A 24578-nucleotide genomic window follows, 5' to 3' on the forward strand; every position below is an offset into this window, starting at 1 on the left:
TTTCCCCTGGTGTATTAACTGTGCATTAATACCCCTCAAATAATTAATAAAATGTTGACAAAGATTTGACTGACTGATTTGTTTTTTTTGTGTTTGGATGTATTAAATGTCAAATATCACCCCAAAATCAATAGAGAAAAAATATAAATATTTTAACATTTAATTCATAAAATTAAAGAAATATTATAATAATATTTTTATTTTAAAATAGTGTGTTTTTTGTGGAAATCATGATACCTTTTTTATTTATATGAAATAGAAATCATTTGTAACATAAATGTTTTTACTGTTTTTTTTTATCAATTTTAAGTGTCCTTGCTGAAAAAAGTATTAATTTCTTTCAAATCTTACTGTCCCAACCTTTTGAACAGTATATGTATAAAATAGCCTATATATCAATTAATTTCCAAAAATAAGTATATGAATAAAATATGTACCTTATTGTTATAAGATTTTTTTAAAGGTTTGTGTTAATGTATGTATAAACTATATTGTTGATGGGTTTTTTTTTTAATAATAGGTTTGTATATAATATTTATAATGGTAGTGTATGTATAAAGTATAGCAATTTATAAAATGCATATACATTAGTAACATGTATAACATGTACATATATATATATATATACATTTTACTTAAAGAAAATTAAGTGTAGGCTACAAGATGGTTTTCCCATTGGGATATTATTTTTAGTAAATTAGCACAAGTTAAATTCAGTACAGCAAATGCTACCATGAGGTATCCCTAAACCTGTACTTACAAATATACTTTACACTTTACATTCTGGGATTTGTAGTTCCCTTTGGCTGAAGACACGCACGACCCCATGAAATATGGAACTACATATCCCAGCAGCATCAGTAAAGCCTAAAGTCGCAACAGCTGATTGTCAAATAGGAAACTAACATGTCAGCCGTGTGCGCAGACGGAAGGGTCTCGGCGATGGAGTGCGGAGAGAAATCAGCTGTGCGCCGCACAAGGTACGTTTTAAGCTCTTTAGCGCCAGTTATTAAGACTCCTGTTCGTTTAATTAGTCTCTATACATAGATAACATTTTATCGCGATGATGATGATGATGATGATGATGAGCAGCGCTGGAGCGCGCGTGCTGGGAGTCAATGCTGCGTCTCGCGTGTTTCTAAGACTTTACAATACACACAGGTTAATCATAAGCATCTAGCAATATTCATAAACGTATTCTAAAATAACAAGAGGTGTAGATACTTGTTTCGACATTATTATAAATGCATGACCCTGTTTGCTCGTCTTTTTTATTCTATTAGTATTATTTTGTGGGTCTGTCCACAAAATACGGTCTTTAAATAGGCTATGTTTAAAATGTGTTTTCTTTGAAAAACAGATTATCAGTAAATGTAAGTTCCTGCTCACAGTGCATGCTGCCATGATCTAGGACTAGGTAGTATGTGTTATATGTGTTAGAATGTGCTCATGTAACTCATGATACTGTATATTTGCACAGAGCCAGCTGCTGTTGGGAATGTTCTCCATGTGTGTAAGCTGACATGTATAGGGTTGAAGTGGAAAGAGGACATCTTGAATTATACAGCACATATAGCCTACAGTAGGTGCATCATTGCATCTGTATGAGTGTGTGGATCAGCTCTTCTGGGGCTTGGATATACTTCTTTTAGGTTGCTATATATACTGTACACTACAGTTCAAAAGTGGGGTCAGTAAGATTTTTTTTTTTAAAGAAATTATTACTTTTACTTATTTCATTAAATTGATCAACACTCATAGTAAGGGTATTTATGATGTTACAAAAGATTTCTGTTTCTAATGAATTCTGTTATTTGAAACGATCTATTCATCACACAAATTCTGAAAAAATGTATTGTAGTTTCCAAAAATATTAAGTAGCACAACTGTTTTTAACATTGATAATAATCAGAAATGTTTCTTGAGCAGCAATTTAGAAATTAGCATATTAGAAGGATTTCTAGAGAATCGGGTGACCCTGAAGACTGGAGTAATGATGCTGAAAATTCAGCTTTGATCACAGGAATACTTTACATTTTAAAGTATATTAACATCGAAAACAGTTCTTTTAAATTGTTAAAAATATTGTTGTGTATACGGTATTTTTTTAAAATCAAATAAATCCAGCCTTGGTGAACATGTGTACCAAAAACATTTAAAAATACTGACCCCAAACTTTTGAATGGTAGTCTATATATGAATGCATAAATATACACAGATCAGGCATAACATTATGACCACCTTCCTAATATTGTTGGTCCCCCTTTTGCTGCCAAAACAGCCCTGACCCGTCGAGACATGGACTCCACTAGACCCCTGAAGGTGTGCTGTGGTTTCTGGCACCAAGATGTTAGCAGCAAGTCCTTTAAGTCCTGAAAGTTGCGAGGTGGGGCCTCCATGGATCGGACTTGTTTGTTCAGCACATCCCACAGATGCTCGATTGGATTGAGATCTGGGGAATTTGGAGGCCAAGTCAACACCTCAAACTCGTTGTTGTGCTCCTCAACCCATTCCTGAACCATTTGTGCTTTGTGGCAGGATGCATTATCCTGCTGTAAAAGAAAACATGATTCATCTGACCAGACCAACTCTTTCCATTGCTCTGTGGTCCAGTTCTGATGCCCACCTGCCCACTGTTGGTGCTTCCGGCGGTGGACGGGTCAGCATGGGCACTCTGACTGGTCTGCGGCTATGCAGCCCCATACACAACAAACTGCGATGCACTGTGACACCTTTCCATCAGAACCAGCATTAACTTCTTGAGCAATTTGAGCTACAGTAGCTCGTCTGTTGGATCGGATCACACGGGCCAGCCTTTGCTCCCCACGTGCATCAAAGACCCTGTCGCCGGTTCACCACTGTTCCTTCCTTGGAGCACTTTTGATAGATACTGACCACTGCAGACCGGGAACACCCCACAAGAGCTGCAGTTGTGGAGATGCTCTGACCCAGTCGTCTAGCCATCACCATTTGGCCCTTGTCAAACTCGCTCAAATCCTTACACTTGCTCATTTTTCCTGCTTCTAACACATCAACTTTGAGGACAAAATGTTCACTTGCTGCCTAATATATCCCACCCACTAACAGTGCCGTGATGAAGAGATAATCAGTGTTATGCACTTCACCTGTCAGTGGTCATAATGTTATGCCTGATCGGTGTAAGAATTAATTTATAAAAAGTAGTGCTGCTTAATATTTTTTGTGGAAACCTTGATACATTTTATGAATAGAAATATATATATATATAAAATTATTTATTTGAAATAGAAATATTTTGTAACATTAAAAATGTTTTACTGTTATTTGTGATCAACATAATGTGTCCTTGCTGAATAGAAGTATTAAATATACATACCTGTAAAATAAAATATAAATAATATAATATACTTATACATTCCTTAAGGATTTGTGACAGTTTATGTGTGTATGACAACTATATTATTGTCATCTTTTTTGGCAGATTCTCATAGTAAGTTTTAATCATATGTTATCATAATCAGTTATTAATACTATTATTAATTATTAACTATTATTAATAGTAATGCTATTATTACTATAATAGTAAAACCTCTAATTATTGGGACTTTTTTTTTAGTTAAGGATCTTAATACACACAGGACTCGCAGTTTTATATACAGTATGTTTGTGGAAGTGCATGTGCTGTGACATTACATTCAGTACTGGCTGGGATACTGAGTTTCATCATGATGTTTGTGAGGGGTGTCCCACAAGGGGGGGCAGGTGGAGATACGCCCCACAGGACAGGCCGGTTGATATGGTGATCGCAGAGCCCTTGGGTGTATTATAGAGAGCGCACAGACCTCGTGACACGAGACTGCGTCTCCCCACCTGCTCTCACACCCAGCGCTCCCCGCTTCACAGAGCAGCCTGATTTGTTTATGTTCCGCGCCTAAGGACACCATTCAAAATCGCTCTCTCATGGAGCAGCAGTAGTCCGAGTGTCACAGAGACAGATGAGCTGCCCCGTACGAGGCCAGCGGAGGGGGGCGTGTGCTCTGCGTGTTTCCAACCTGCTGCTATTAATACCACCCGCCAAACATAATCTGCGGGATAGGTTATCCTCATGTTTGTTGGCAGGGTCCATAGTAGCATGTTAGGGAGAAAGAAAGAAAGACTGAACTGTTTGTCTTGAATGGTCCCAGCCCACTAAACGCTTGTGACGGTGAAAACAAAACCAAACCGTCGTAGAAAGCACAGTTTTGTTTTCCTCCCCTCTGCTTCACTTTCATTTTCTTCCTGTTCTGTCGCTCTCCTCAGCTTGCCAGAGGGCAGGCGCTCTGAGTGTCCGTGTATGCGTGCGTCCCAGCGGTTATATTAGCGCTGATCTTTCTCTGGAGCTCTCGTCTGTTTGTCTCTGCGTGCCCATCATGAACACACTCCCAGCGTACTCGGGAGCCAGGATATCAGGCTGCTGGGCTCTTAGGGCAGATGGAAGGTAAGCCTGGTAACTTGAAGTCATTTTCAGAGCATCTTTGTGCGCATCATCAGGTGTGTTGTTTTGTTGAGCAGTCTGCGCACATACTTGTATGGTAAATTCAGCTGTTGCTGACAGCACTCTCTGCTTTCTATGTTTGCTTGCTTAGCTCGTTTGCATCAGATTTATGTATTTGCAGAGAACCTGAGTTTATGATTGGCACATCTTGTCAGGTTTCAATTGAATAAGCGATCTGCACAATGGTGTATTCTCATATCGTCCTTGAGTGAACTCATGATGCGAACCAGAAGTTGCTGATGTGCTGTCGTTTAGGTTAACGTCTGTATTTTTTTAAGTGATCGTTCACCCAAAAAGGAAAATTCTGTCACGTTATTCATCCTCATGTTGTTCCAGACGCATATGACTGACTGACTTCTGTGAAACATGAAAGGAGATGTTTTGAAGAATGTTCATACTGCTCTATTCCATTAGAAATATGATGTACGAAATTATGGGTAATTGTTGAAACTTTTATTTGCTATATGGTATTGTAACTGTATTGAATTACTTTACAAAATCAGGTTGATTTTGATGAACAAACGTTAAAAGTTAAATAATAAAACAGTACACAACAAAAAGTAAACAAATCTCTCAAACAGATTAAAGTGCAAAAGAGCTATAAGAGAACAATAATAATGAATCAGAACATTTTCAACCAATGTCTATGTATTGTTTCAGGGTTGGCATGTTTTAGTGTAAACACTGTAAAACAAAAATATGACATCTTTGAATATTTAGTGTTAGCAATACATAGCAAATACAAAATCTGAATGGAAACCTGTAAATACTGGCCAATGTGAAATTCATGCAGAGTTGTCAGTTTTAATCAGTTGATAGAAAAGAAGTTAAATAGTTCACCCGAAAATTTGAATTTTCTGAACATTTACTCAACCTCAGGCCATCCAAGATGTAGATGAGTTTTTCTTCATCATCACTTGTTCACCAGTGGATCCTCTGCAGTGAATGGGTGCCGTCAGATTGAAAGTCCAAACAGCTGATAAACACATCACAATAATCCACAAGTAATCCACACCACTCCAGTCCTGTGAAGCTGAAAATACCTATTAATTTTTCTTGTCTCGTCGCATTCTGTTAAGAATCGCATGAATCATGTAAATTATAGCCTATATTTTCAATTCAAAATGGTGAAATTTAACAGAAAAAAGTTAAGTAGTTTGCATCATTAGATATTACTGTTGGTAATATAGTTTAATGTGTCATTTAAGATTTTCACCATAAAACTGTTTTCAAATATTAAAGTTTCTCCTTTGGCAGATATTTGTTCTTGTTATAATTATAAATTCACTTCATTTTGATAAATCTCTCAGAAAGAAAAACGTATATTTTCTTATCTTCCTATGTCATTTTGTGTCTCAAGTTTATGTTATTTAAGAATCTTTAAACATTTGCACTCGAAAACAAGACAAAAATACTAAGGAAGGATTTTTTTTTCTTTTCATATTCTAGTGTTTGGGAGCAGAGCTATTGAAGCCCTAAACTATTTTGTTTGTGAAAAAATGAAAAAGTAATGGAGATCTATAGGAAATTGAATTTCCAAACTTTGGTAAGACATTTACATTAAGAGACCATATTGACGCATTGTGTTCCCTTCAGTCTATTCATTAAATTCTCTTTAGGCTACTTGGTCTTAAAAAGGTCTTTAAAAAGTCTTAAATTTACCATTAAAACCCGCCCAGAAACCCTGATAACATTAATCCATTTGGCTGGTGCACTATATTTAAAGTCTCCAAGTCATACGATAGCCCTATGTGAGGAAAAGAATATAGTTACATTATTTACTGAAAATCCTACCTTGAAAGTTGTGGTCACCATACATTTTCATTCTATAGATATTTAATTGTGTAGTGCAGCTTGGATATTCTGCTATAAATTCTCCTTTTGTTTTCTACAGAAGAAAGAAAGACGTACAGTAAATGAAGACAGACTGTCATTTTGGTTGAACTGTTCCTTTAAGTGAGAGAGACTTTTATGAACTGTACTTTACCATGTTTTTTTTTTTGTTTTGTTTTTTCTGAAAATGTAAGGGCAGGGTCCACCGTTTTACATCTTATCTGGTATCGCTCTCATATTGTAGCAGGGCAGATAAACTAGAAAGCCAAGGTGATCTCTATTCGCACAAACAGAAACTCAAAGGCACACTCACCACACAAGACATCTTTTCTGCCTGGTAAACTTGCTTTTTTCTAGTTTTACCAGTTGTACCGTAGTTTGTACAGGTTCAAGGTCTAGGCATTGGTATGTAAGCATGTTTAGGGATTACGCAGTCATGCACCACATGATCTGACTGGCTTTTTAAACATATAGATGATTAATTGAGAGTAGGCTGCGTGTTTTGTTTATTTCTTCTACTTAATGGACAAGTACATGTACGCATCTTCTGTGGACATTTGGCGTTCCCGTCTGCTTTAGTAAGTATTTTTCTTTAAACCTTTCAGTTTCTTGCTGCTTATGAGCTCTACTAAGTTTCACAATAATCCACAAGTAATCCACACCACTCCAGTCCTGTGAAGCTGAAAATACCTATTAATTTTTCTTGTCTCGTCGCATTCTGTTAAGAATCGCATGAATCATGTAAATTATAGCCTATATTTTCAATTCAAAATGGTGAAATTTAACAGAAAAAAGTTAAGTAGTTTGCATCATTAGATATTACTGTTGGTAATATAGTTTAATGTGTCATTTAAGATTTTCACCATAAAACTGTTTTCAAATATTAAAGTTTCTCCTTTGGCAGATATTTGTTCTTGTTATAATTATAAATTCACTTCATTTTGATAAATCTCTCAGAAAGAAAAACGTATATTTTCTTATCTTCCTATGTCATTTTGTGTCTCAAGTTTATGTTATTTAAGAATCTTTAAACATTTGCACTCGAAAACAAGACAAAAATACTAAGGAAGGATTTTTTTTTCTTTTCATATTCTAGTGTTTGGGAGCAGAGCTATTGAAGCCCTAAACTATTTTGTTTGTGAAAAAATGAAAAAGTAATGGAGATCTATAGGAAATTGAATTTCCAAACTTTGGTAAGACATTTACATTAAGAGACCATATTGACGCATTGTGTTCCCTTCAGTCTATTCATTAAATTCTCTTTAGGCTACTTGGTCTTAAAAAGGTCTTTAAAAAGTCTTAAATTTACCATTAAAACCCGCCCAGAAACCCTGATAACATTAATCCATTTGGCTGGTGCACTATATTTAAAGTCTCCAAGTCATACGATAGCCCTATGTGAGGAAAAGAATATAGTTACATTATTTACTGAAAATCCTACCTTGAAAGTTGTGGTCACCATACATTTTCATTCTATAGATATTTAATTGTGTAGTGCAGCTTGGATATTCTGCTATAAATTCTCCTTTTGTTTTCTACAGAAGAAAGAAAGACGTACAGTAAATGAAGACAGACTGTCATTTTGGTTGAACTGTTCCTTTAAGTGAGAGAGACTTTTATGAACTGTACTTTACCATGTTTTTTTTTTTGTTTTGTTTTTTCTGAAAATGTAAGGGCAGGGTCCACCGTTTTACATCTTATCTGGTATCGCTCTCATATTGTAGCAGGGCAGATAAACTAGAAAGCCAAGGTGATCTCTATTCGCACAAACAGAAACTCAAAGGCACACTCACCACACAAGACATCTTTTCTGCCTGGTAAACTTGCTTTTTTCTAGTTTTACCAGTTGTACCGTAGTTTGTACAGGTTCAAGGTCTAGGCATTGGTATGTAAGCATGTTTAGGGATTACGCAGTCATGCACCACATGATCTGACTGGCTTTTTAAACATATAGATGATTAATTGAGAGTAGGCTGCGTGTTTTGTTTATTTCTTCTACTTAATGGACAAGTACATGTACGCATCTTCTGTGGACATTTGGCGTTCCCGTCTGCTTTAGTAAGTATTTTTCTTTAAACCTTTCAGTTTCTTGCTGCTTATGAGCTCTACTAAGTTCCTAAGGTGTGACCCACACTGCAGTGTGTCTCTCATAGGCGTCCACCAATTTCATCTTGTATCTCTTTCATTGATTCATGACTCATCAATCATTACAGAAATGCACTTAGAAACCATTCCAGCACTCAGAAACCAGAGCTTGTTTTCAACAAGCAAATGCACCATTAGCATAGTTTGCTTATGCATACTGGTAATTATTAATCACACATGTAAGTGGTCATTGCACAGTCTATTTACAAAAGTATGTAACAAATAATAGAAATTATCAGCATGTACACGTACTGTAAATATGTGCTTATTATTTAAATTAAATGTATATAATGTGGGCAATGTAATGTTTGGGATTAATATTGGGCTTTAAGCAGATAGTTGTTATCCAGCTTTCTTGCTAGTACCTTTGTGTCTATATTTGGTCCCAAAAAATTGAATTATTTTCAGTTGAGATATGATATAATTGACGATACATGCTTTATTTTTAATTGAATTAAAGGGATAGTTCACCCTACAATGAAAATCTGTAATCACTTACTCCCCAACGAAACCCATAAGACTTTAATTCATCTTCAGAACACAAATTAAGATATTTTTAATAATGAAACTTGAGCGTTTAATGTCCCTCCATTGAAATCCAAGTTTTCTGAAGAGACACGATCACTTTATATGATGAACAGATTTATTTTGGCTTTTATATGCATACAAACATTGATCAATAGACATGGAGAATATCAAATATGGTAAACGAAAGCTCAACCATACTTGCTTTGCACACGAGAACAAACCTCAGGGCCTGTGAGTTATCTTTAATCACGCTATGATGCCACTGCCCATACTTATGTTTTCATTATTAATAACAAGGGATGAAACTAAAAACAGTTGTTCACAATGAGATCAGTTGCTTTGCTCAAGCTGAACTGTCATTAACAATTTATGACTGACATGACACGATATTTCAGTTATCTCAGTTTCATTGATCATGTTGTACGTACCACATTTACTGTTGACGTATTTGCCAGGTTCAGTGTAATATGGGGCTGCTGCTGTTTGTGCCAGAGGCTACAACATACTATAAAATTTATGATACCACCGCTATCAGATCTTGATAGAGTTTTTTTCAGTCTTTCCTCATTGAAATAGATGAAGCTGCACTGCCTATTATCTACATAGTTAAAGGTAGTTATAGAGGCGTTGCCATGATGAGTCAATTGGTAACTTTGTACAGTTTGTGAGCAGGAAGTCAGAATTGACACAGGAAATAGCAGGATGTGACTTGTCTTATTCACTGTATCTTGTTTCCTCTTTTTTTATAGTGGCGGTGGGGAAGGCTCTCTGGACCGGCTCCTCCCATCCATCAACACCAGCCTGTCTCCACGGAAACGAACCACCAGCCAGTGCAAATCAGAGCCTCCGCTGCTGCGGACCAGTAAGAGGACCATCTACACCGCCGGACGCCCGCCGTGGTACAATGAACACGGGACCCAGTCCAAAGAAGCTTTTGTTATCGGTCAGTGTATTAAAGCACTCCAGGGAGAAACAAAAAAGCACCACCACAATCTTTGTCGACCATCGTCAAGTGTCAATTTACTGGTCTGTTTTCACCCATAGGGCTTTGCGGAGGCAGTGCCTCAGGCAAAACAACAGTTGCTCGTAAAATTATCGAGGCCTTGGATGTTCCTTGGGTCGTTCTTCTGTCAATGGATTCATTTTACAAGGTAACACGTCATCTCATTGGAAATCATTCATGCATTAAACGTCCCTACTGATTTATTTTGCATCTTTGTTTGCTGGCGTGTCTTTTGTGGGCACAGTTTTGGAGACAGGCCGAATGGTTTTGAAGTAAGCGAAACGGCAAAAATTAGCATAGTGGCTGAAATGGATGAATATTTTCTTCTGTTACAATTCCTTGAAGATATACAGTACGTGAAAAACCCAAAACCTTGTGGTTTGTTAGGTTGCAGTGGCCGCATTCACAAAATGTATAACATGGAAAAATTTCTGAAGATAAACTTTAAGTAATTCTTGTTATGTGTCCATATGAATGTGTGAGGCTGTGAGCTGCTAGAGTAAATGTGTCCTGCGAATGGACACTCTCATATGTGCTGAGTGGACAAAATTATATATAAAATTAAAAACAAGGTTTTTGTAGAGTTGTTACTGAATTTGTAATTCAGTGAAAAGTCACATCATGTATAATCATGACCAATCATTGTTTACATTATCGATCAGTGGTGTCGCTACAGTACACTCCCTAGCGCTCAAGGCCTAAATTGAACACATCATCAATCGTTAAATGTGACGTTTCTTCTCCACACAAACTCAATCCCTGCAAGTGCTGTGAGTTTGAGTCGCTTATAACGTGCATTTGAAAATGCAGCATGTGCCATTTTGTTATTATCATTGTATAAATTATTAAATAATTTACAGTTCAGTAGTATTACAGTAATATATTTTTGTTGATTTGTTTAATAAAAAAATAAAAAAATAAATAAAATGGTTATAAAAATTGCAGTTAGATGTGTTTCCCCAATTAGTTCTGCCTGTTTTAATGAAGTAATGCACATACAGTTTCATGGCTGGTAAAAAATATTTATGGTCAGTAAATTTTCTCAAGTCTCTGGCCATTGGCAGGTGTGGCAAAATGTAGGCCCTGATTATATGCATGTGTAGTTAGTGTCATGTTGTGATGTTTAAGTCAAGTCATCTTTATTTCTGTAGCACGTTATATAACACTGATTGTGTACAGTGTTAAACCGAAACCGAAAAATAGTTTTTCAATAAATGTGCATTGGGGTAATTTTCACTATGCAATTGTCTACACAACGCAAGGCTGTCTAATTCTAAACTTTAAAATATACATTTATTTGTATTTATTTTAATTGTACATTTAAATTAAACTGAAGGAAATTATAAATTTACATGCTTAAGGATTATTTCAACCAAACATGATGTGTGCCTGTGTGGAAAGTGACTGTGCATGGTCCTTCTTGGGTCTTTCACAAAAAAGAATTAAAATAGGCCCTATATAATATGCACTGTTGCTTAGTATTAAAATTATAGCTTCAGATGCATGATATTTGTAGGGCCCTATGAAATCCATTTTATTTTTCCCAATTAGCCTAAGTTTTATTTTTTCCTAAATCCTTTTTTCCGTTTAAATTTTTCTGGATTCAGTTTTTTTTTTTTTTTTTTCGTTTTATTTTTTCTGGATGATTATATTAAATTTTAACAAAAAACATGTCTAATTAATTAAAATCATGAAACTTGTTTAATTTAACAGCAATTTAGGCCTATTAAAAGTTTAACAAAAATTAAATTCTTAGGGCCCAAATTTTTTTTAGAAATTCTGTGTTGTGTATTTTCATTTTTCTGGTAATCAAATGAAGGCGAAAACATTAATCTATCTTTCATTCCAGTGAAAATTAAACAAAACCTTTAATTGTTGTACATTCAAAATGCTACACGAGAAGTTTACTGTGTAACGAGCAATGTCACAGAATTCGTCAAATATTGAATGAATAAATCAAATGCAATTCAGTACACTTCAATCAAACTGCGATATGGACTAGTGTATGTGCATATTAAATGGCAAAATTACTATTTAGCTACTACAGACGACAGCCGCGAGCGTTGCGTGTGCTTAAATAGCAAACTAGCAAACGAAACGCGCGTCTGCGCCGTTCATTCCGTCACATTCTGCGTTACAGAGTAAATTCCGTTTTTATGAATAGATTCCGGGATTCCATCCCCATTTTCTACATTGCCCTACTTTTGCTAAGAAGCACGTTCAACACGGATGCACAGACAGTTGTCGTGGTAATGAACACCACAGCAACCACTTGTGCGTCCGCACTGAACGCTCATCTCGCATATAAAAAGCATTTTAGGGGGCCCTTGGCTTTTGGGGGCCCTTGGCTTTTGGGGGCCCAAGGCGGTCGCCTACCTTTGCCTAATGGTTAAGTCCGCCTCTGATCCACAGATATGAAACATTCATGCATCTGTTCATATAAGAGAGAGAGAGAGCGTGTACAGGAGCCATTAGGGCAAAAACATGTCTAATTAATTAAAATCATGAAACTTGTTTAATTTAACAGCAATTTAGGCCTATTAAAAGTTTAACAAAAATTAAGTTCAGGGGCCCAAATTCTGCGCTTTTTTTTTATATTTTAATTTTTCTGTATTCCATTTTAATGGTTTAATCAAAAACATATCTAATTAATTGAATTCATAAAAACAACTTAATTTATTAATTTGTATACAATAATAGGGCCTTATGAAATTTTTATTTTATTTACTAATTTTTTAGAAATTCTGTGTTGTGTATTTTCATTTTTCCGGTAATCAAATGAAGGCGAAAACATTAATCTATCTTTTATTCCAATGAAAATTAAACAAACCCTTTAATTTTTGTACATTCAAAATGCTACACAACAGAAGTTTACTGTGTAACTAGCAATGTCACGGAATTCGTCAAATATTGAATGAATAAATCAAATGCAATTCAGTACACTTCAATCAAACCGCGATATGGACTAGTGTATGTGAATATTAAATGGCAAAAATACTATTTAGCTACTACAGACGACAACCGCGAGCGTTGCGTGTGCTTAAATAGCAAACTAGCAAACGAAACGCGCGTCTGCGCCGTTCATTCCGTCACATTCTGCGTTACAGAGTAAATTCCGTTTTTATGAATAGATTCCGGGATTCCATCCCCATTTTCTACATTGCCCTACTTTTGCTAAGAAGCACGTTCAACACGGATGCACAGACAGTTGTCGTGGTAATGAACACCACAGCAACCACTTGTGCGTCCGCACTGAACGCTCATCTCGCATATAAAAAGCATTTTAGGGGGCCCTTGGCTTTTGGGGGCCCTTGGCTTTTGGGGGCCCAAGGCGGTCGCCTACCTTTGCCTAATGGTTAAGTCCGCCTCTGATCCACAGATATGAAACATTCATGCATCTGTTCATATAAGAGAGAGAGAGAGCGTGTACAGGAGCCATTAGTGCACTTTGAGTTATCTAAAGCATTATATCCTTGAGGCAGCTGGTGGCTTTACAGCACAGTGAGGAATCTCAGAGTAAACACCGCTCAGATCCTCTCACACATCTCAGGTGTGCTGAGAAACGCAAGCATCTTTACTGTGCTCTGCTGCAGCATTAAAACACGTCTTCATGATGTTTGAGTGAGCTGTGTTAAACAGCCATTCACCCTGTCATGTGAGGAATGTCATTGACACTGTGTTTAGTCTGCAGAGGAACGGCACTGTCAGGTGGATCAGAGCAGCTATTCTAGACTAGTTAGGCATTTGTTTAAACGGTTGACCAGCTGTTGTTGCATAGCTGAAGAGAAAATATTACATTTGTATGCGGTTGAAAAGGCAGAATCACACACAGCCAAAGAAGTAAATCTATGAGTGTGTCAATCTATGAGTGTAAATCTATGAGGGGGTTTACATTCCCCCTCAAGCCAACACAGACCAGGCACTCAAGGAACAATGTTTTATTATATTTTAAAATTGTGGAAACTAATACACTTCTAAAATTCTTAAAACTTTTTTTTTGTTGCCTTCACAAAGAAAATGTAGCCTCTAATCTCTACAAAACGTTTTTTAAAATTGCTAGATTTAAAAAAAAAAAAACATGGAAATGTATTCGTCAAAAGGAGTGAGAGCAGTCTGTGTCTCTGTTTTCCCAACAATTCTGCACATCTGCATTATCTCTAATACAATGCACAAGCATTAAAAAATTTGGGGTTGTATTATTTATTTATTTAGATTTTTTTTTTTTGTGTGTTTTGTCTTTTATGCTTAACTTTTATGCTTTTATACTACATTTGTTTGATCAAAAATACAGTAAAACTGTCATATTGTCAAATATTATTAAAATTAAAAATAACTGCTTTCTTTTTGGATATATTTTGAAATGCAATTTATTCCTGTGATGCAAAGCTGAATTTTACTCAAGTCTTCAGATCCTTCAGAAATCATTCTAATATGCTGCTCAATATCTATTTACTGCTCAATAAACATTTCTTGTTGTTATTTATATTGAAAACCGTTGTGCTGCTTCATATTTTTGCATAAAGTGTTTTTTTTTCAGGATTCTTAAATTAATAGGAAGTTCAAAAGAACCGCATTTATTTGAAATAGAAATCTTTTAACATTATAAATGTCTTTTGTCGTCACTTTTGATCAGTTAAATTCATCCTTGGATATTAATGAGTATTAATTAAAGCATTAATTTATTGAAAAAAAAAATCCTACTAACACCAAACATTTGCATGGTAAATAATGGTATATCTGCAGTAATAACAATAATAATAACAACAATAATAAAGTTTTATTTTCCCCATTACTTTATCAGATTACTTTTGCTGTTGTTTATATTGAAGTAGTTAGCCTCTCATGGCTGTGTGTTACAGTGATTTTTACCATAGTTTACCCCTTTGCATCATGTTTAACAGCACACCTTACCTGTGGTAAAACCACTGTAATGCACAAACCCTCATGGCTTATAACATTTACTAAATGCATGATTGGCAATGGCAACTATCTGGAGGAACCTGGTGTTGTGTCTTGCTCAAGGACAGTGAGTTCATAGGTCAACCCTTGTCTGTTTTGTACCTACAACCTTTCAGTTACCAGCCTTGATCTGTAACCAGCAGGCCACACCGCTGGCAGATATTTGAGCTGAAGTCAGAGGTGTAACCTTGGACTGTCTGTTGTGACGTCTTTCCTGCAGGTTCTGACGGCCGAACAGCAGCTGCAGGCTGCTAATAATGATTACAACTTTGACCATCCAGACGCCTTTGATTTCAGCCTGCTGGTGCACACTCTCCGCAAACTCAAGCAGGGCAAGAGCGTGAAGATCCCAGTGTATGACTTCACCACACACGGACGGCAGAAAGAATGGGTGAGTGGAAACACACACACAGAGCGTGGAGAGCTGATCATGTGTAAAATCCTTTATATGAGATGAACAGAATTTGTGGGTTTGATGTTCCTCATTTTTCTCCTCTTATTCACATGTCAAGTTTATGTAAATTATCAGTGTTGTGGAAGCTGCTTTGAAAGCTGCTTTATGATTTTAAAATGGCTTAACAACAGTCAAGATACCTTTTGTAAAAGTGGCAAAAGTCAACTTTTTGATATTTTCCTAGACTGGGTTGTGAGTTCATGAAAAAGCTAATAACTAATGAAATCATAAAAAATTAAAAATAAATAAATAATGACATGATAAAAACTTAAAAATTACAAATCACAAATATGTCAAATTAAAATATTTAATTGTAAGTATAATTAAATCATAAAATATAAAATTAAAATAATAAAAAAAAGAATATTTAAATAAAAAAAATTTAACAATTCAAAACATTTTTTTTTCAATAATTAAATCATAAAAATGTGAAATATAAATCATTTAAAAAATAATTACATAAATGTAAAATTAAAATAATTAAAAAATAAATCACAAAAATGTAAAATTTAATATAAATTATTGTAAAAAGTAATAAAATCATACAAATTTTTTATTAAATATAAAAAATGTAATCACAAAAAGGTAAACTGAAAATAAATAATTTTAAATAATAATGAAATCATAAACATGTTAAAATAAAATAAACAATTTTAAAAACAAAAAATTAAAATTAAAATTAAACGCTTACTTAAAGCTGAAATATTTTTTTTCCTGCATGTCATGTGACTATTAACCAAAACCAGAGAGCCATGAACATGCAAATGTTGTTAAATTATTAAAATATTGCCTTAAAATCAGAAGTACTTGAAGTAAATATTTTAGGTCAAAGGTCAAAAAACTTCAGTAAGAAGCCCTGTTATATACAAGCAAAAAAATAGCTAACCTCTAGTCTTTAACTAACAGAAGCTAATAAACACTGCATTTGCTTTTCCATTAACTGTAATATTACATAATTTAATCTTAGCATTTCAGCACACAAGCCTTCATCAGGATTTATAAAAAGCCTGTGTGCTGAAATAGTTTACTTTCTCTACTAGAATCAAACTTAACACTTTTTTTTCCCCAAGCACACAAAATAATTATACAAGGTTATAACTATTTTGCTACTTGTTTTTAATTGATGTTTATCTGCTTGCAGAAAACGGTGTATGGGGCCAGCGTCATTATATTTGAGGGGATCATGTTATTTGCAGATAAAGAGCTGCTGAAGGTAAACATCATAAAATGTCTTGTTTTCCCCCACCTTCTCAATGACCTGATCTGGAGCGTTGTCTTGTCTGTTTCAGCTGCTAGATATGAAGATCTTTGTGGACACAGATTCTGACATCCGGCTGGTACGGAGGCTCAGGAGGGACATCACAGAGCGCGGCCGGGACATTGAGGGAGTGATCAAACAGTACAACAAGTTTGTGAAGCCAGCCTTTGAACAGTACATCGAGCCCACCATGAGGCTGGCAGATATCGTGGTGCCACGCGGTGAGTTTGCTTTGACAAATGTCAAGCAGATTGCATTATAGGATACAGTCTGCACATTTTGTCAGTTGTACAGAAATTTCATAGTGCACATATTGCATACTGTAGCAGTAGTGCAAGAATGATTTAAGAATGCTTAGTTTGAATTCCTGTTCTTTATTTCCTGTAGGTGGCGGCAACATGGTGGCCATTGATCTTATAGTGCAGCATGTACACAGTCAGCTGGAGGAGGTAAGATCAACAGACATTTATTTTAATATCTAGCTGTAGACAGCACAGTATAGGCATTCAAAGATACAGTCCCAATTTAAAGCATAATTTCATCATGGTGGGTCTGGTTATGAAGAATTTCAGGTGTGTAATATCGCCCCCTTCTGGATGAAATATTTGACTTATAAACTCACTGTAGACCAGTGGTTCTCAACTTATTGTTACTAAGGCTCCCCACTGTCATCACAATATTCCAGGCTGCCTATTTAATATAATTTTAACAGAACTATAACATATATAATTAACTATAATAATTAATTGTGAATGTAATTATTATGAAATTTATACAAATTGAGGAAAGATAAATATGCTTTATAAATATGAATTATTTAGCATTTTAATTAAGTTAGATTTTAATGTATTTATAATAATATTATATTAAAATAATATATTACTTTAAGTCATTTCGGCAATATTGCAATAAATTTCAGGGGGAAATCATCCTTTTAATTATCATTACAAAGAAGATTCTTATTCTTTACGAGACATATTCACCAATATTTCCTCTATAATGTGGGAACATACAGCCTGTGTTTTACTGATTATGACTATTACATTCATCTTCATTGTTTCCTCCTAAAGGTTTTTTCTGTGATTTATTAGAGCAATAATCAGTGTGTGCACCTCATGAGAAGTAGTTTGAATGACGCTTGTGTGTTTTGGATTGGGAATGCTTTGCAGTGGACTAATATTTGACATGTCATGTGGTTTGTATCACTGACTGTAATGTTGAACAGCAAATTATGTTGTTACTCATTTTCAGGCCCACAGGGAATCTGCACCCACATATTTCATCAAAATTCAAACACTCGTCCTTCAAAGATCTACATGTTTCCGGCCGCTGTGTGTTTGTTGAATATTTTGATAAATTTGATGATATTTCCAGCTATCAGTAAGAATGTAATACTCTCAGCTCCCTGAAATCATTCCACAGAATCCCACAGATTTCCTCCTAAAGTCAGCTCAAAAAAGTCCCTTTAAAGCAGATTCTGCGTGGGCCTGTTCATGTTCTGTAATACTGGTGTGACACGTTTTGTTTGGCCTTGCTTCCTCACCGCACTGGATTGTTCTCTCCTCTTCCTCCCCTCGCGGTGGCGCAGCGTGAACTCAGCGTCAGGTAGAGTAGCACTGCTCATCATCTTCTCACTTCCTGTCACTGCCTGCACAGCCGCGCTTGACAGAAGTTTCCCCTCAGCACTGATCTGGGCTCAGTTTGAGAACTGATAATGATATTCAGAGCAGTCACAAATGCAGGAGCGAGAAAACTGGCCTCAGATCAGTCCGCAGGGGTAACTTATACCAGCCTCTCAAACTGAGGCCTGAGCATGACGGAATCTTCCTCCTCCTGAGCCCTGCTGCACTTCCTGTACTGAACAATAGAGGGCAGCGTCTCTTTATGTTGTCACATTGGTCGTTATGAGCATTGGTGTGGTTCAGTTTTTTAAATAATCAATCAAGTGAATTTGAATATCATGAAGACACATCTGTCATATTTCACCCCAACATGTTTTTTTTTTTACATTTTGTTTTTAGTTTGTTAATTTAATTCAGTGTTATGGTGTTTATTAATATTTTGAATTAGCGTTTATTTTTATATTTTCAGTTTTCTTTGTAATTTTAGCAAGTTTTAGCAAATTTTGTTAGGCCCTTTTGTCATTTTATTAGTTTGTTTGCAAAGTAGTTCTGTATAGATTTAATTTTATTTCGGTTTCAAATACAGTTTTAGTGCTTTTTGTACATCAGTTTATATTAAATATTTAAATAAAAAAATATTTAATTTAAAATATATAAATAAATTAAATAAAAATAGTTATTGTCTAAAGAATATATGAATTATAAATTATTTAAGTTAACATATTTTTTGTATATATTATTTGTTTTTAGTTTTAGTAGTTTTAGTAATTTTAGTACTTAAACTTATTTCAGTTAGTTGTTTTTTTTTTTTCATGCAGTTTACATTTTTCATGCAATATTTATATTTTATTTTATTGCAGCTTTATTTCAATTACTGAAAATGAGTTTCAGCTTTAGTTTTAGTTAACAGTATCAACACTGATATATTTATTTTATTTATTTGTATTTTATTTAGTTTGGTTTAGTTAATTTTTATATTTATTTTCTATATATTTTGTATTATTTAATTGTATTGTCATTGTATTTTTAAAGTATTTATTATATATATTTTTTTTTTTTGTAGGGGGTGGGGGTAAAATATGACCCAGAAGTGTTCTTGACTGGTTTTACGATATCATTCTTATTTTTCATTAACATGAAAAAATCTAGCATTGTCAAAAAAATATTAAAAAGGCCAAGCTTTATTATTACATACAGACCCACACTGATATATTCACAGCTATGATGTTTGAGAAACCACAATCCAGCACTGATCAATCCAGTACAGACCAGCAGTAGAGCATCATGGGATAGACGTCTCATGACGTGATATAATACGGGAGGATAGATGCTCAGTGCTGCAGTCAGGAGGGAGGCAGATACCTTCTGTTTTTCCATCCTTCAGTGTTTTACAGCAGACACCCTCCCTGCATGCTGCATCTAAAAATACTCCACTGTCTTCCTCCCCTTGACCTCTCTTTCTCTTACTTTCTCTTGCTCTTTCTATCTTTCCCCTCTCGTTCTCTCTCTCAACATTTATTATTATCAATGTTGAAAACTTCATATTTTTGTGGAAATTATACATATTTTTCAGGATTCTCTGAGGAATAGAAAGTTCAAAAGAACAGCATTTATTTGAAACCGATATTTATTACAATTTAAAAATCTTTACTGTCAATTTTGATCAATTTAATGCATGCTTGCTGAATAAATGTATTAATTTCTTTCTTTCAAAAAATAAATAAATAAAAATTACTACTGACCTTTTTTTAATTTTGCTGAATTTTACTGACCAAACTTTTGAATGGTAGTGTGTCAAACCAAAATCAACAGCACAAGGACAATTTATGAACAAAACATTTCACAAATAATGTAAAATGTAAAACAAATACAATGACAAAAAGTGTCTACATACTTTTTGGGGCCAAAATAGATACACTAATTCATAAACGGGTCAGTTTTTCATTTGGAGATTGTCCTTTGGTTCTCTGTTACATAAATCATTTCTCTATGCTTATAAATCCTCGCTTCGCACACCGCTCTAACATCGCATTAAAGGGTTAGTTCACCCAAAAATGAAAATTAGGCTGTGTTATGCTCACCCCCGAGGCATCCTAGGTGTATATGACTTTCTTCTTTCAGACAAATCCAGTCGGAGTTATATTAAAAACTGTCCTGGCTATTCTAAGCTCTATCATTGCAGTCAGCGGGTGTTGCAGTGCTTCAGTCCAAAAGAAGTGAAATAAAAAGCGCCCATCCATTAAAAAACCCTGTTTCACACGGCTCCGGGGGTGAACAAAGGCCTCCTGTAGCGAATCGATGCGTTTTTGTAAGAAAAATATCCATATTCAAAACGTAATAATCACTTTAATGTAGCTTGTGCCAACAGTTGTACACGGAAGCAGCTCCGGGGGGATGACGTATGAGTTCAGCGTTGCACATGCGCTGGTGAGTCTCGTGAAAACCAACATTTGTTAACAAGATCAAAGGAAGCAAAGTTTCCTTACTTTAACAAAGGAAAACCAGTCTCCTCTTGGTTTATATCGAAATCCTCTGACATGCTAATTCATGACAGTTGTTTTGTTTTGATCTCTCCCCTGCGCTTCCGCGTTTGTCACTTCTGAGCGGCGCATGCGTAACGCCGACGTCCTACATCATCTGCCCGGAACTGATTCCGTTTACAACAGTGAGCGCAAGCTAGATTAAAGTGATTATTATGTTTTGAATATGGATATTTTTCTTACAAAAGATTATTATGTTTTGAATATGGATATTTTTCTTACAAAAACGAATCGATTCACTACAGGAGGCCTTTGTTCACCCCCCGGAGCGGTGTGAGATGGTTTTTTTTAATGGATGGGCACTTTTTATTTCACTTCTTTTAGACTGAAGCACTGCAACACCCGCTGACTGCAATGATAGAGCTTGGAATAGCCAGGACAATTTTTAATATAACTCTGACTGGATTCGTCTGAAAGAAGAAAGTCATATACACCTAGGATGCCTCGGGGGTGAGTAAAACGCAGCCTAATTTTCATTTTTGGGTGAACTAACCCTTTAACATCTGAATGACAGTTTTTGGGTGGCACTAGTAGCTATTGTGTGAGCATGTGTCTCTCTCCGCCTGTGTAGTGTTGGAATGAACGTAATATTTTAATCCACTGCGCTGACGACTTCCTGTCTGTTTCTGTCTCTCGCCGGTGATGATGGTAACAGGGCGGCACTAGCGTCTGCCCATCAGGCCCAGCCCCTTCCACAGACCCTCAGTGTTCTGGAGAGTACGCCGCAGGTCCGCGGCATGCACACCATCATCAGGTCAGACACGCACTCATACATCTATGCCGCAGTAGTTTACTTCACACAGCAGTGTACGCCAGTACTTAAAGTATCCAGACTAACCGTACAGCATCTCATATGGCTGTCCAGCTGTCAAATAACATGGAAGGACCTAATGCAAAACAAAATGATAGTTTTAATGCTTTTAGATCATGTTTATTTGAGGTCATCTGTAGGCTTAGTGCAGTGCTTCTCTACTGGTTTTGCTTCAAAACCCAGATTTTATATTTGACACCCAGCCCAACAGAGTGCTAAAATGTGTATTGTACAAAAGTGGACAAAATGTCCAACAATATGCCTTTTTTTTTTTCTTTTTTTTTTACATGATATACAAAGAGTAAATTCACAGTTTTGTAAATGCAAACAGCCTGTGATGTGCTATTGGATTTTTTTTGTTTGGTTTTCTTGTTTTTGTTTTTGTTTTTGGCTTAGATTGTTAAGCTTAGTTTTGTTTTTTGTTTTTTATTTTGTTAGTTTTTTGCTTTTTGAAGTTTTTTATGTTGAGAGTTTTTGTAGTTTTTTTAAATTTTGTTTAATTTAAGCTTACTTTTGTTTTCTGTTTTTTAATGTTTTATATTCGTTTTTTGTTTTGATTTGATTTTTGTTGTTTTTAGTTTTGTTTTTGCTTGGTTGTGTAGTTTTTTCTTTGTTTAATTCTTTATTTCTTTTTAAGTTTGCTTTCCCCCATCCTCTCAGAGCATACAAGTGACCCATTATTGGGTGGAAATTGTCCCTCCCCCTCATACTACCTGCGGCCAACTACCAATACCAAGAAGCAGAAGACAGTGGCTGAAATGTACTCATTTTGAAAGTTTTTTTTCGTTGCTTTCGTCCATGTCACAGGCTGTGTGGTTATGCCAGGCTGTAACGTAAACTAACGGCTATTGCATACTAAAATAGGGCGATCCCTACTATATTTCCTGCCTAAATGGCTGTTAGGAAAATTACGTTTGTCCGTTTGTTTTATGGTCTGAAATTTCTGATTAATGTTAGGTTTACCAGTAAAACATACGTATATTATGTAAAATATTTCGAATAAAAACATTTACAAGGTTATAAAAAAGATCTTCCATGTTAATTTGAACATTTTGAACACAAATAAACACATGACTGTTTTGTCATCCATGCTTGTGTTGCAGAAATAAGGAGACCAGTCGTGACGAGTTCATCTTCTACTCCAAGAGGTTAATGCGGCTCCTCATCGAGAGAGCGCTGTCCTTTCTTCCATCTCAGGTGAGAAAATAGTTATAGACAGAGTGAAAATGGAGGGATTGCTGGAAAATCTCTAGATCAACCTAATAACGGTACGCAAACAGATTTGAGCGTGTGGGCATGGAGGTCTCGTCTTGAACATGGAAACTTGGCTCACTTGTCCACCGCAGTGGAAACTCAGACTAACAAACTCAACATGATAGAAATCGGCTTAGCAACACGCAGCAGCAACACAGCGACCTTTACACTTAAAACGCTCACAGGAGAAGTGCAGTGAGCTAGTGAGCTTCATGATGTTGCTGCTGACATTTTACTGTGGCTTTTAATCAGAGAGGAAGATCAGTTTATCTGCATATGATATGCTTGGACAAAAACAACTTGATGTTTCAATTGTCTGTTATCTGCTGCAGGTTCACATTGTTCAGACCCCACAAGGAGAAGATTACGAGGGCAGAACCTTTCATGGGAAGAGGGTAAGAATATAATGTGCCACTAGATGCACTGAAATGTCTTTTTGGACAATCTCTTGGTAGTTCAGCTTAATCAGTCTGCTCGTTTCGGGATTTTCTCTGTCATATAGAAATGTCTTTGTTCTCTGTTGTGTAGAAAGGTTTAGGTCCTAAAAAGGAAATCGAAGACCCTCCCTCTTCTTTGTTTTGAGCAGATTACGGGTGTGTCGATTCTCAGGGCGGGAGAGACCATGGAGCCCGCGCTTAGGGCCGTGTGCAAAGACGTCCGCATTGGCAAAATCCTCATCCAGACCAATCAGGACACAGGAGAGCCGGAGGTAACGCCCCTTTCTGCTCTTACTACCCCCTAAAATTTACACACAGCAGATAATCAGACATCAGATTGAATTTATTTATTTAATAACACTTTAGTTTAGGGACCAATTCTCACTATTAGCTAGTTGCTTATTAGCATGCATATTACTAGCATATTGTCTGTTTGTTAGTACTTATAAACAGTGTTGGGCAGTAACGCATTACTTAGTAATTTAACGCGTTATAATTTTCAAAATAGTAATTAGAGTATAGTTACAAGCCGAAGTCTCTATACGTTACTGCCGTGTGACATTGCTGACAGAATGCAGTGTTTTATAATGTAGAGATTGTAAAAAGGATGTAGCACACGCACTGTCGAGTCAAGTGCCAGTGGATTAGAGACCTGCTCCCGCGAGACAAGATGGGCGAGTGCAGAGACTCGTGTGTGTGTGCGGGATGCGGGAGAATAAAATGATTCACGGGACTCCCGCAAAATAGAAATATCTAAACATAAAATATCTAAAACAAATAAATTGTTATTCATCTAAATTGCTTTTCACAAAAGCAACATGAACTAATATAAAATATAAACGATTAACAGGTGCGAAAGATTTTTGTTAAGATCCCATTATCTATAGAAGGTAAACGTTTTCTGAGCGAGACATTTCAGTGTTACAGTATTTTGTGTCATTAGAACAGTTTTAAAAATTATTATTATAAATTTTTAAAGAATTTTTAATTTTATTTCATTTATTATTTTATTTTAGTTTTTGGATTGTCAATCAGTTAAATTATTCAAATCTAACTGACAAATAAATCTCAGTTTATTCATGGTTAATGTACTCGGTTTCTTTTCTAGGAAAGAAAACTAAATAATATGTGAAAATATTGGTTTCAGCAATTCATGTGGTTGACACGCAGTGAGATATGTGCATATATATATATATATATATATATATATATATATATATA

At 35.6% G+C, this 24578-nt stretch overlaps 1 protein-coding gene across 3 annotated transcripts in view; it reads left to right on the top strand.

Annotated features, from left to right (window-relative positions):
* The first annotated feature begins 878 nt into the window (after positions 1 to 878).
* The window catches only part of LOC107673346 (uridine-cytidine kinase-like 1), a 27253-nt gene continuing 3553 nt past the window's right edge, over positions 879 to 24578 (top strand). Inside the window, exons 1-13 of one of the 3 annotated variants that reach the window (XM_016466912.1) lie at positions 911 to 980; positions 1481 to 1582; positions 9769 to 9962; positions 10064 to 10170; positions 15202 to 15372; positions 16577 to 16648; positions 16725 to 16914; positions 17081 to 17142; positions 18282 to 18298; positions 21511 to 21609; positions 22770 to 22863; positions 23253 to 23315; positions 23507 to 23629. In XM_016466912.1, the coding sequence (XP_016322398.1) occupies positions 1524 to 1582; positions 9769 to 9962; positions 10064 to 10170; positions 15202 to 15372; positions 16577 to 16648; positions 16725 to 16914; positions 17081 to 17142; positions 18282 to 18298; positions 21511 to 21609; positions 22770 to 22863; positions 23253 to 23315; positions 23507 to 23629 (1251 nt within the window). In that variant the 5' untranslated portion in view covers positions 911 to 980; positions 1481 to 1523. Of the gene's footprint in view, positions 981 to 1480; positions 1583 to 4119; positions 4457 to 9768; positions 9963 to 10063; positions 10171 to 15201; positions 15373 to 16576; positions 16649 to 16724; positions 16915 to 17080; positions 17143 to 18281; positions 18299 to 21510; positions 21610 to 22769; positions 22864 to 23252; positions 23316 to 23506; positions 23630 to 24578 lie in introns of those variants that run through there. The other 2 variants (XM_016466899.1, XM_016466905.1) reach the window with 2 other exon arrangements.

This window comes from Sinocyclocheilus anshuiensis, unplaced genomic scaffold (assembly GCF_001515605.1).
Source record: "Sinocyclocheilus anshuiensis isolate Anshui unplaced genomic scaffold, SAMN03320099.WGS_v1.1 scaffold453, whole genome shotgun sequence".
Taxonomy (NCBI): domain Eukaryota; kingdom Metazoa; phylum Chordata; class Actinopteri; order Cypriniformes; family Cyprinidae; genus Sinocyclocheilus; species Sinocyclocheilus anshuiensis.